The 12,302-nt window shown below is 39.7% G+C and overlaps 1 protein-coding gene across 1 annotated transcript; it reads left to right on the top strand.

Moving 5' to 3' along the window:
* The first annotated feature begins 6,226 nt into the window (after positions 1–6,226).
* LOC124117210 (galactoside alpha-(1,2)-fucosyltransferase 1-like) lies at positions 6,227–9,698 on the top strand. Its single transcript, XM_046478979.2, has 2 exons — positions 6,227–6,286; positions 8,285–9,698. The coding sequence occupies exon 2, from the start codon at positions 8,609–8,611 to the stop codon at positions 9,662–9,664; it is 1,056 nt and encodes a 351-aa protein (XP_046334935.2). The 5' UTR covers positions 6,227–6,286; positions 8,285–8,608; the 3' UTR covers positions 9,665–9,698.
* The last annotated feature ends 2,604 nt before the right edge of the window (positions 9,699–12,302 follow it).

Consider the following 12,302-nt stretch of genomic DNA (forward strand, 5'->3'; position numbering starts at 1 on the left):
ACGCTCCGTTTCTTACCTGTGAACTGACTGAATTTGACAAATATTGTCTGACAACTAAGCGTCAAATAACCAACATGGATGCCTAATGGTATTTTTCAGAAAGATTTGTTTGTTGTTGACGCCGCACTCAGCCATATTCCAGCTATATGACGGCGGTCTGTAATTAAACGAGCTTTGACCAGACAATCAAGTATTTGACATCATGAGCATCGTCCTACTGAATTGGGATACAATGACATGCATAAATCAAGTCAGCGAGACGGACGTTCCGATCACTTTAGTCGCCTTTTACGGCATGCATGGATTGCTGAAGAACTATTCTAACCCGGATCGTCACGGTGATGTCAAAAAGATGACTTATTACCACTACTTATGATTATGCAGCAAAAAACATTGATATTGTTGTTACCTGTCAGAAAAGAGGTGTGAGGTGAGGTGAAATGGGGTTTAACGTCGCGTCCAAGATTATTGCACTTATATAGTGACGTGCATGCACGTGTATGTGTGTGTGTGGCTGCTTGTACTAGTCCGGACTGATGCCGATTTATAGTGCTAGCTCACTGAGATACCATGCCGCAGTTTAACATGAATACCCCACTCAGACACAGTATACTGACTCCGAGCCGACCAGTCCTTGTTTTAGCCCCTTAATGCCGAGCGCCAGACAGGGTAACAACAAGTACAATCTTTTAACGTCTTTTTGTATGACGCGGCCCGGGATCGAACCCTGGACCTTCCGCTCTCCGGGCGGACGCTCTACCACAAGACCACGGAGGCGGTCTCAGAAAAGAGGACTCAAACATATGCTGTCCGAGCAAAATGGCGGCATAAACATGTGGCTCAGTGATTTTGCTTACGCATGCGCAAAAATTATATTTAATAAAAAGGACGAAAATGCGAGATTGCGACATTTGTCAAGTGTCGCGATCTCGCGATCTCGCGTTCTCGTGTTTTTGTGCTAATTGCCTATACACTTATACGTAACTATTTTCAAAAACACGAGAACGCGAGAACGCGAGATTGCGACATTGGTCAAGTGTCGCGATCTCGCGTTCTCGTGTTTTTGTGCTAATTGCCTATACAGTTATATGTAACTATTTTCAAAAACACGAGAAAACGAGAACGCGAGATTGCGACATTAGTGAAGTGTCGCGAACTCGCGATCTCGCGTTCTTTTGTTTTTGTGCTTATAGCCTATACAGTTGTATGTAACTATTTTCATAAACACGAGAACGTGAGAACGCGAGATTGTGACATTAGTCAAGTGTCGCGATCTCGTGTTCTCGTGTTTTTGTGCTAATAGCCTGTACACTTATATGTAACTATTTTCAAAAACACGAGAACGCGAGAACGCGAGATTGGGACATTGGTCAAGTGTTGCGATCTCGCGTTCTCGTGTTTTTGTGCTAATTGCCTATACAGTTGTATGTAACTATTTTCAAAAACACGAGAACACGAGAACGCGAGATTGCGACATTAGTCAAGTGTCGCGATCTCGCGATCTCGCGTTCTCGTGTTTTTGTGCTTATAGCCTATACAGTTGTATGTAACTATTTTCAAAAACACGAGAACGTGAGAACGCGAGATTGTGACATTAGTCAAGTGTCGCAATCTCGCGTTCTTGTGTTGTTGTGCTAATAGCCTATACAGTTATATGTAACTATTTTCAAAAACACGAGAACGCGAGAACGCGAGATTGCGACATTGGTCAAGTGTTGCGATCTCGCGTTCTCGTGTTTTTGTGCTTATAGCCTATACAGTTATATGTAACTATTTTCAAAAACACGAGAACACGAGAACGAGAGATTGCGACATTAGTCAAGTGTCGCGATCTCGCGATCTCGCGATCTCGCGTTCTCGTGTTTTTGTGCTAATAGCCTATACAGTTATATGTAACTATTTTCAAAAACACGAGAACGCGAGAACGCGAGATTGCGACATTGGTCAAGTGTTGCGATCTCGCGTTCTCGTGTTTTTGTGCTTATAGCCTATACAGTTGTATGTAACTATTTTCAAAAACACGAGAACGCGAGAACGCGAGATTGGGACATTAGTCAAGTGTCGCGATCTTGCGTTCTCGTGTTTTTGTGCTAATTGCCTATACAGTTATATGTAACTATTTTCAAAAACACGAGAACGCGAGATTGCGAGTTTGGTCAATTCTCGCGATCTCGCGTTCTCGTGTTTTTGTGCTAATTGCCTATACAGTCATATGTTACTATTTTGTAAGGTAATTCGTCACGGTTAACTCGCGTGCAACGGCGTGAACTGAGGTGCGCACGAACCATTGTATCCAACATCTTTAAGACACTGCTTATTACTGTCTACAAACTGAAAAAGTTGGAAGAATGATGTTGGATGATGAATAAAATCTCACGCTCGTGTCTTTTGACATCAAAACGACGAGTGAGTGAGTATGGTTTTACGCCGCTTTTAGCAATATTCCAGCAATATCACGGCGGGGGACACCAGAAATGGGCTTCACACATTGTACCCATGTCGGGAATCGAACCCGGGTCTTCGGCGTGACGAGCGAACGCTTTAACCACTAGGCTACCCGACCGCCCTCAAAACGACGAAATGAACCACAACGTTCATAGAAATTTCTGCCTTGCAAATTAATGAAGTTTATTTCAAAATGGCTGCTGCAAAATCACGTGACTTTTGACAATGTCTGAATGCAAATTTTCCAAGTCTTTTGATTATACAGAAATATATATGTAGACAGGTAACATAATAAAGTCAAGAACACGCTCCCTTTCTTGCCTGTGAACTGACTGAATTTGACAAATATTGTCTGACAACTAACAGTCAAATAACCAACATGGATGCCTAATGGTATTTTTCAGAAAGATTTTGTTTGTTTGTTGTTAACGCCGCACTCAGCAATATTCCAGCTATATGACGGCGGTCTGACATCAAATATATCAACACTCGTTAGGGTGGCCCAGTCGTCTAAGGCGCCGCGATTCTCTGTGCAGAGTTGCGTCAGTTGGGCACGCCCGAAACCTATGATTGTGGGTTCGAATCCCGGTTCGCCCTGATTATGTTTCTTATTTCACCATACCCGTTCTCGTGGGCTTCATCGAAGAGGTAAACGTCTGAGACCTGCATCACTTCGGGCTTTCCTCTCATATTAAGCTGACACGCTGTGATATAACTGGAATACTGATAAAAGCGGTGTTAAACCCAACTCTCGCACTTACCCTATAGAATACTACGCGTTTAATCGCTAAGAACATTGAAGAACGAAGCGGGATGTATTATACGATTAATGATTCGATTGTGATCTTGTAACATTATAACGCAGTGAGTGACGACGTTAATTGTAAGAGGGAAGTGACCGTCAGGTTGCTTTCCATACATGTTGAGGCATTTCCATCGTAATGGCGGCTGCATGAAGACGATAAACATCCCAGTGTCACCCACAGGGTACGGGTAATTTACATGTTTGTCGTGTCTCGAAATATGAATTGTAAATAGTGTATCGTGCCAAATATATGGTGAGTTACTGAATAAATACAGCAGTTTCAAGAAAGTGGTAATTGTATTTATAATGTTAAGTGTATTTTACAACATGGACCAGGTTTATATTGTATCTTATGAGTGATGTCGGGATCGAGTTATCGCCCTTGATGAATTGTTTGTTTATTATAGGGTTAAGATAATGATTTTGTATATCATTGATTATTAAGTTCATGTTCATGTACAGAATATAGACGTATGTTTATATGAACTGAATGAATGTGTTAATATGTATGTGTATGAAACCTATTCAATATTGTTTTTATAATGTTATTGTTTTGTACATTAAAGGATGTCATTATCTACTCTGGCAATAAACACTCACACCCGTAGCCTATGTTTGAAATTGTATTTTCCTTCAAAAAAACCCGTTACAATATGACAATCGGTTTTGGGAGAAAAGGTACGTGTAATCGACCTGAGGATTGTGTGAGCATATGCGGGAAACACCCGCCTTAAATAGGGGTAAATATTTTTAAACCTTGTACATTTTATCAACATCCTTAAAGAGGCTGTACATAATGTTGATATCTCATATAATCATTAAACGACTCGTGGTTGTTGTTTATTGTACAATAAAACACTCGCCCCTCATGGTTTATTCTCCCTGCAGTGTTGTATTGTACCCCCACTCGTCGTTTATTTCTTTAACAGTGGCCCGCTCATTTATGATAACATGCGGGCGGTTTAATGATAATGTTATCCATTTTAACCATAAATTAATGTAAAGCGGGATGTTTTGTAATCAGATTGGATCGGATGAAAATATGATAATTAATTTTGTATTTCAAATTGGTCTATGAGAATTTTGCCTTTCATGAATATGCTAGCCGTGTATAACATTGCCTCATGGAGAAACTCACTGGCCTGTGATTATTTCTGTAACTGAAGTACTGCTGGTGCGGCTTTAAGCAATATTACTCACTCACTGACGGTAATAGTTTTGTTTCCAGCTTTCGGACAAATTAATGTTTTCACTATCATTAGACATTCATGTACACAATTTATTTTGTTAAATTATATTGAGCATGTTGAGGGTTTTATTATAAAGTACATAGGAAACTGTAACAACGGGAGATGACTCAGATTCTTATCACGCCTTTTTGAATGTCTCTCATTTGTATGGAATACTGTAAGGGACATTCTCGCGATCTCGCATTCTCGCGATCTCGACCTTTGGAAACGAGCTAAATATGCCAAAAAACACGAGAACACGAGAACACGAGAACGCGAGATCGCGAGAAAATGAAATGTCGCATTCTCGCGTTCTCGCGATTTCGTGTTTTTGTGGCCTAATTTGACAAGTCGAGATTGCAAGATTGCGAGATTTTGCATCATTCTCGCGTTGTCGACTTTTGAGAAAAAGTGCTATGTACCAAAAACACGAGAATGCGAGATCGCGAGAACGCGAGATTTTGGCCAAATATTACACACCCTGCCAGGCTCATATGCTTGTTCAATACATTTTGAATCGATATCAGCCCTGGTGGTAAGTGTGTTGTCTGCTCGTGTGCCTTCATCCCAAATATCAAAATTTAAGGAAAAACTTCACTCCTTGATCCATTGTTTTTTTGTTACAATAGTTGGTGACCATAGATACAGATATATATCTGTCTTCAGAGCTCGAGGTTCAGGGTAGTTTGTCAAACATGAAAGTAAATGCCTTCTGCAGTTTACTGAGAAAACAATATTTATGTGAAATGCTGGAGTTCCTCATTGAATAGAACTTGGGGACAAGAAGCAGGCATCCCCATGGGCAAAAATGATTCTCCCCTTCTCGCTGATCTGTTTTGCTCAGATTGGCAAAAGTCGAAACAAGGTGGTTTGTGCAAGAGCCTTAACTTACGCTTCAGATATATCAATGATATGAGATCGTTCAAGAACCATCAAATAGCCAATTCCCTGCAACTGATTTACGGACCTGAACGAGCAAAGGAGAAGACTAGTGAGACCGCCTCATCTGTTTCATATTAAAATCTGTGCCTAAAGATTCAGAGTGACAAAACACTGTCCACATGACTGCATGACACGAGGTAGTTCCAGAAGTCAGCTTTCCCTTTATGTCGAGCAATATTCTTGTAGCTCCAACCCTTGGTGTCTATATTTCAGAACCTTGGAGGTACAATCGAGCATGCTCTTTCCACCAAGATTTCAATGAGCGTCATACGGCTCTTGGTCAGAATCTGTTTGATCAAGTTACAAAATGCAAGGCCTCAGTAAAGCTTTCAAAATGTTTAATGGTAGACATGTGGAGGACATTTTCAAATTTGACGCATCAGTGACTAAACATGTGTCCCATGCAAGTCCCCATGCAAGTCCACTATATGGCCCTGTGTATTTTTGACTTGCCTTTGCATGTGTTTGTGACGATTGGGTTGGATACGCCGATGCACCTTTTCGCGAACACTAGATATCGTCACCATTTGATAGTGATGTATGCTAATGACATGTGCAACCTTCTGTTTATGGTTCTGCTGCTAAATTCCCGACAAGTCAGTAAAGACTAGACGTGATTTAAGCTTTTCTGAGCATTCACTTTGCTGGTACAAGATGACAGCGTCAAGTGCCACACCTGCTACATCATGTGGACAATAGAGATAGATATAAATGTTATTAAACAAATTACGTTTGTGCACACTCAAATATTGATTGATTTAGTTAAGCTGCCACCATATGATACGTTCATGCACAACACATATATCTTTCATTGTGAACAGTCGCAATTGTGTTTGGGCGGTGTAATACGCATTCACTGTTTCACGTAAGTATGCATGATTTATTTTGAAGTGAGAATTTTTTTGTCTAAAACAGAAACGCAATTTTTGGGACATTTTTCACATGGCCCAGCAGTCTCAGTAGGGCAGGAATTCGTTGTATTGAACTGATGTCCTCAGGCGAGACATAATCGTTTATTGTGAGTTCGAATCCCAGATTCGACCTGGTATTGTTTCTAGGTTTCTCAAAACCATACCCGTGTTCCGTGGGTTTCCCAAAAGTGTTAAATGTCTTATTATAAGCCCTCTAGTATTTCGGACTTGACTAACACACCAAAGACCCGTGGGGGTTCTGGGTGCGAATATAATCGCTTGAGAAAAAAGGCACCACGGACTAATAGGGATCAAAATAAGTCAGCATATCGAAAGCAGAGAACAAAAGTAAACAGTATGATGTATTAGGAAAACAAGCCTTCGTACTGCACACTATTAGGTCATATTGTTACAAGTTCTGGAAAATCAAACTCTGTCCTATCACTTCTTTCGAAGAAGACGATGACCAACCAACCCTGTTCTCGGACATGTGGAAAGCTGAAATGTTAAACCAAAACCAGTTAGTGTTACGGAATCAAACATATTTCATGTAATTAAGAGTTTCCATGAAAAAAGGCACGTGGGCCAGACAGTATAGGCCATCAATTATTAAAATATAATGCAGATTCAACTAGCCTTAAAAGATATTTTTAAATGGGGCATTATCAAGTCATCAATGTTTGACTGCTGCAGTGCCACAAGCCTCGGTCCATGGGCATTTCTTATTTATTATAAACAGGTGGGCAAAGGAAACGCCACCAAATACATAATGCTCGTCAGTTTTCAACAAATTTGCCAAACAGCATGAAAACAGTTGAAAACATAGCTGGGATGTAACTTACCTATTCCCTGTGAACATGTGCACATGCTTCACGTGATTTGTGAGAAAAGTGAATTTAATCACATAAAGATGCAAAATGTGCACAAAGTTACCCGTATGAAATTATGGAATAAAACATGAGCAGGATTTTACTCTCTCATCACATGAAACCGTTTAACACAAAGAACATGCCTCAACTAACCACAGAGCAGAGGGAGAGAGCCATCGGTATGTTGCAAATGGGAGCGTCGCAGGAGCACCTAGCCAGGATCTTCGGCTGCTTCAAGTGCACCATTGCCAGACTTGTCACACGTCACAGGCAAACTGGCAGAACTACAGACAGGCCGAGGATTGGAAGACCCAAGGTCACGACCCCACAGGAAGACCGGTAATTACGGGTGCTTCACCTAAGGTCCAGATTCCTAACTGTGACGTCATCATCCGCAAACAGCCTTGGACATCCAGTCAGCAGAAGGAGCGTTGATGGAGGACTCCGCCTGTATGGTCTCCGTGACCCATCGACCGTTCAAGGGCATGACTTAACGGTTCTCAGATAAATTATGATTTATTTAGAATTGGTTTAATAGATAGCTCTAGCAGTCTCTGTAGTTTTCCGTGTGAAAATCTTTATCACTACTCAATAGAATATCCATTTTATCAAACTGCAAGAAATATCTTTCATAGCATAACTTAAATTTGTAAAAGTACGCTCGTCCCTTATACATTTATGCCTTTATTGTTAAACAGGAGCTCCCATTTCAGCTACAATGAAAATGTACAGTTATTTCAACTATACAAAACAACTCACTCACTCACTCTGATATGAGTGAGTAAGTGAATATCATTTTACGACGTCTAAGCAATATTCCAGCAAAGTGACAGCGGGAAATGGACACCAGAAATAGGCGTCATTGTATCCATATGGGGATTCAAAACCGGGTCTTCGGCGTGACGACGGAACGCTATAACCTCTAGGCTACCCTACCGCCCCACTATAATATGATGATGAATAACTGAAGGTGATTTTGGCCGTCATATAGCTGGAATATTGCTGAGTGCGGCGTTAAACAACAAACAAACAAAAATAAGGTGATTATGTTCTAGAATAGCAATGGCTTTGGTTAATTTTCAGATTAAAACAGATGCGGAACACGAGGAAACACAAGATATATAAATATGGAGTCTTAACGGGGAGGAAAATCCAAACGGGTCATAGACGTCCGAATTTGGAAAACCACCGAGCACGGGTATCCATCGGGGTAAACAAAATCCTAACCAGGGTGCTTCTGGGATTAGAACACATTTTAGCGGATCCTGCTCTTTGTGGGGCTCAAGCTCTGAACACTAAAAACGGCGTTGTGGACTTGAGACGAACTGTGTCCCTTTTATACATATTATCAGGAATCACTCACATACAGACACCTGCTATTTCATGATCTGGGCTTAAAATTTGATCATGCAAAAGGTATTCTATCATGGCTTTGTACTTTTCAATCTGACAACGTTGATCATACTTTGGTGTAGCTATCACATGCTGTTCAATAGGAAAATAAAAAAAGTTTTCAGCGGGAACAACGAGATTAACTTAGACAATTGGACTGGAAAAAGAATGTCTTCATATAATATTCAAATGAACACAACAACATGTCCCTTTAACTTCTCAATTCCTGACGAAACAATCAATAAAGTGTTTACAAGATGGCGGACTACTAAACCCCGTGAGAATCTACTGACAACGTCATCTAAAGGTCGCCTTGGAAACAATATGTTTCAATATGCTTCACTGTTGGGAATCGCGTTCTTAACAGGAAAACACCCCCTTCTTGAAAACTCGGACACACTTACAAAACTCTTCAACATATCCTTCACTGGAATTGTCAGCAAGAAAACCAGGATCTTCTTCAATGAGGTGAGGTATGCATCACACGACTGTGATCACTACAACCTGCTTGATGTGACTGTTCAGCTAAACGGGTACCGACAATCGTGGAAGTATTTCTACTCTGTCAGATCAGAAATAAGAAAGGAGTTTACACTCGTTCCAACATACAGGGATCTCAGTGCTCAATGCTTCCAGAAATATACAAGTCGACATAAAAACAGAACTGTCATAGGGTTACATGTACGGAGGACAGATATGACATGGGACACCAAACAAGGCTACACGGCTGCCCCGTTATCCTACATACGTAAAGCTATCAACCATATAAAAACAAAGTTCCAAAATCCTATATTTCTAACTGCCACCGATGACAAAAATTGGTGCCGAGAAAATCTACAATCCTCGGATGTCATCCTCATGGAAAACACGGATCCTTACTTGGACTTTGCAACCTTGACCTTGTGTGATCACATGATAATGACAGTAGGCACATTCGGATGGTGGGCTGCCTGGTTGGTCAATGGGTATACTGTGTACTACAAAGATTACCCCAGAGCAGGTTCCCCGCTTGCTTCTGGGTTCTATAAAGAAGACTATTTCATGCCAGACTGGGTTCCACTTGGTGCATGAACTTACTATGGGTAATTATCACTTTTTGTACCCCCTTTGGTCCTGTTGAATAAACAAAAGCAAGTCCAACTTTTACTCATTTGGGAAAAAGGCATATTCATGCATGTCAAATAAAAGGAATCAAACCGAAAATCGATGGGTTTAAAAACTCAACATAGAAACTCATGTATATGATATGATATGATATATCTGAAATACTTCACTGTAAAAAGCATTCAGTGTCTGTTGACAGTGATATTTCAACAATTTCAGATTACATACCATTCCAGCACAAGCACTTAAAGCACTGATGAAGCAACAGGCATTCACTGGTTGCCCTCTTGCACTGACAATTTATATTGACGATGAGAATATGTTGACTGATTTTAACCAAGAATCCCGGACAATCCGGTTTTGATCTGAACCCTTTCGATGAAATGAAATAAGCCTACTTGGATGTAAGTGATTAAGGAGCTATACACTGGGGAGCAAAGGAAACGATACCTCGCAGTTGATTTGGTCATAAACTGTTTATGTTTGACTTTCTATTGAATACTTTTACATTATTTTTTATAAATATAATTTTATTGAAAACGTTTGAGAATAAAAAATCATTCTTTTACAATAGATTCTGCTTTCGGCAGAAATTTCTTATGAATATGAAGAGGGTTTTGTCACTTTTATTCCAAAAAAGTTGAAACTATGGCATTCACTTGCAAATAGATACATTTTACAAGTTTATGTTATAGTATATGATAAAAGGTTATTATAATTATATGGCAGTTTCCATATCATATCCCATATCTCAACCCGAGGGTATGGCATGTTCGATTGCCAAGAAATGACCTCTCTCGAATCATTCCAAGAAAAGACATCGCCAGTTCAAACAGTGCAGAACGGGGTGGTAGAAATTAAAACATCTGTCTTTGGACTAAGTTTGGAGCGTATTTTGTCAACTTCTTTTTGAAACACTGTGTGAACTACTCACGTCTATGGTGTTTACATCTTGAACTTTAGTAATAATTGTTTCATATATAACTACCTGTGACCACTTTTCGGAATGTTCTAAGATTTCGAACCTGTGTACCTGTGTTGTTACGGGTTGTAACGAGAGCACCGTTTTCAAACCGCTGTTGCCGTCATGGTAGAATGGAGAAAAACCTACTGTGTTTTGAAATTTGATGTAGTCCCACTGTAGAGTAGATACCTCCTTCTTTTAGCTTCAGCGCGAGGTTCCAAATTAAGATAGAGATAAAGATAAGCACTGTAGGTTTATCTCCTAATTAGAATTCAAATACCTGGCAGTCGCCTAAACTTTAGTTCCGATTCAGACAGCAGCGACAGCCAAGATGGAATCTAGACAGTAGTATAGATAACCAAACTCGTCCAGGTAAGAAACCGTTTTTATTGCGAGTGTATTTATAAACATATTTATTGAGCGTAATAATAACGGTATCTAACAGGATCGAGTGTGGTTATTTACTTACTACTCTACTACTAAAATACAGTGAGTTTGATTGCCTAGTTGTATGAATATAGTTCCTAGCACACTTTTTTAGTGTTAAAAGATTCAATAGTCTAAACACACAATAGTTTAGGAAACATGTCGGCAATCTTGAAATTGGCAGCCATCTTGATTTTTTTTAGATTTGTCAATAGTTGAAACGTTAAGTAGATGTGAATATCGTTTTATAAACATAATATGGCTATTTCACAATTCCACACATGCTCTTTTTATCAAAACATTGAACATCATCTGAAATATGGAAGATAAAGTATATTGATAATTGGTGGCCATATTGCATTATGCAAATTAGACATATTTCCCAAACTGGACTGTTTGGGACTCTTAGTATGTTGTTTTGGGGACCTTGTAGAAATGCATTATGGTGGAATAAAATATTTGAAAAAATGGCCTAGATTGCCTGGACTGTTAAGCCTTACTCGTAAGCGACATTCAACGTTGAAAAATAGACGTTGGTGGGGTAAGCAGCTGGAAGGGTGATTTATGAATACAACATTCGTAGCTTATGATTCGACCATCGACTTTTCTCTCAGGGTGCAGCCTGGCAAACAAAAAGTACAGTAAACTCCCTTTATAACGAACTCGCTGAAATTTTCAGGGAATATATTTAGTGTCTGATTCACTCATGGAATATACATAATCCCTAAATTGTTCAGGTATTATACATATTCCCTGATTTAACATCAACTTTGTTAGACATATTCCCTGCAATTACTTTTGAGGCTCTCATTTGGTCAAAGTTGATTACAAAATCCAGAAGACAAATTTATTCGACAAATACCTTTCATTTTACTTAACAATTAGTCTTCACAGTAATCATAACATAGTCGCAAAGAACAAACACATCTTGTTGAGTGGGCGGTGTCTGTCTGGACAGGTGTGATCAGTGATGACATAAGTGAGGGGAACTCTGGCTAAGCTGCTTTGTAACTCAGGTATATGTTATTATGTCAAAAACATTTGTCTTCTCGTTTCTTTTTGAATCAAGTTTGACCATGCTTATAACGAACTACGGTCATATCGAACTACAATCAGTGGTCCCTTTGAGTTCGTTTTAACCGAAGTGTATAAGAAGCGATAAGATGCAGATGTAACGTTCAATAATGACCATGTTGAAAGTCGAACCTTAGGTTC

Source organism: Haliotis rufescens, unplaced genomic scaffold, assembly GCF_023055435.1.
Source record: "Haliotis rufescens isolate VD_foot unplaced genomic scaffold, xgHalRufe1.0.p SCAF_154, whole genome shotgun sequence".
Classification (NCBI taxonomy): Eukaryota; Metazoa; Mollusca; class Gastropoda; order Lepetellida; family Haliotidae; genus Haliotis; species Haliotis rufescens.

Bases quoted from the DNA above. Each gene is read 5' to 3' on its own strand.
- LOC124117210 (XM_046478979.2), top strand. From the start codon at position 8,609: ATGCAAAAGGTATTCTATCATGGCTTTGTACTTTTCAATCTGACAACG.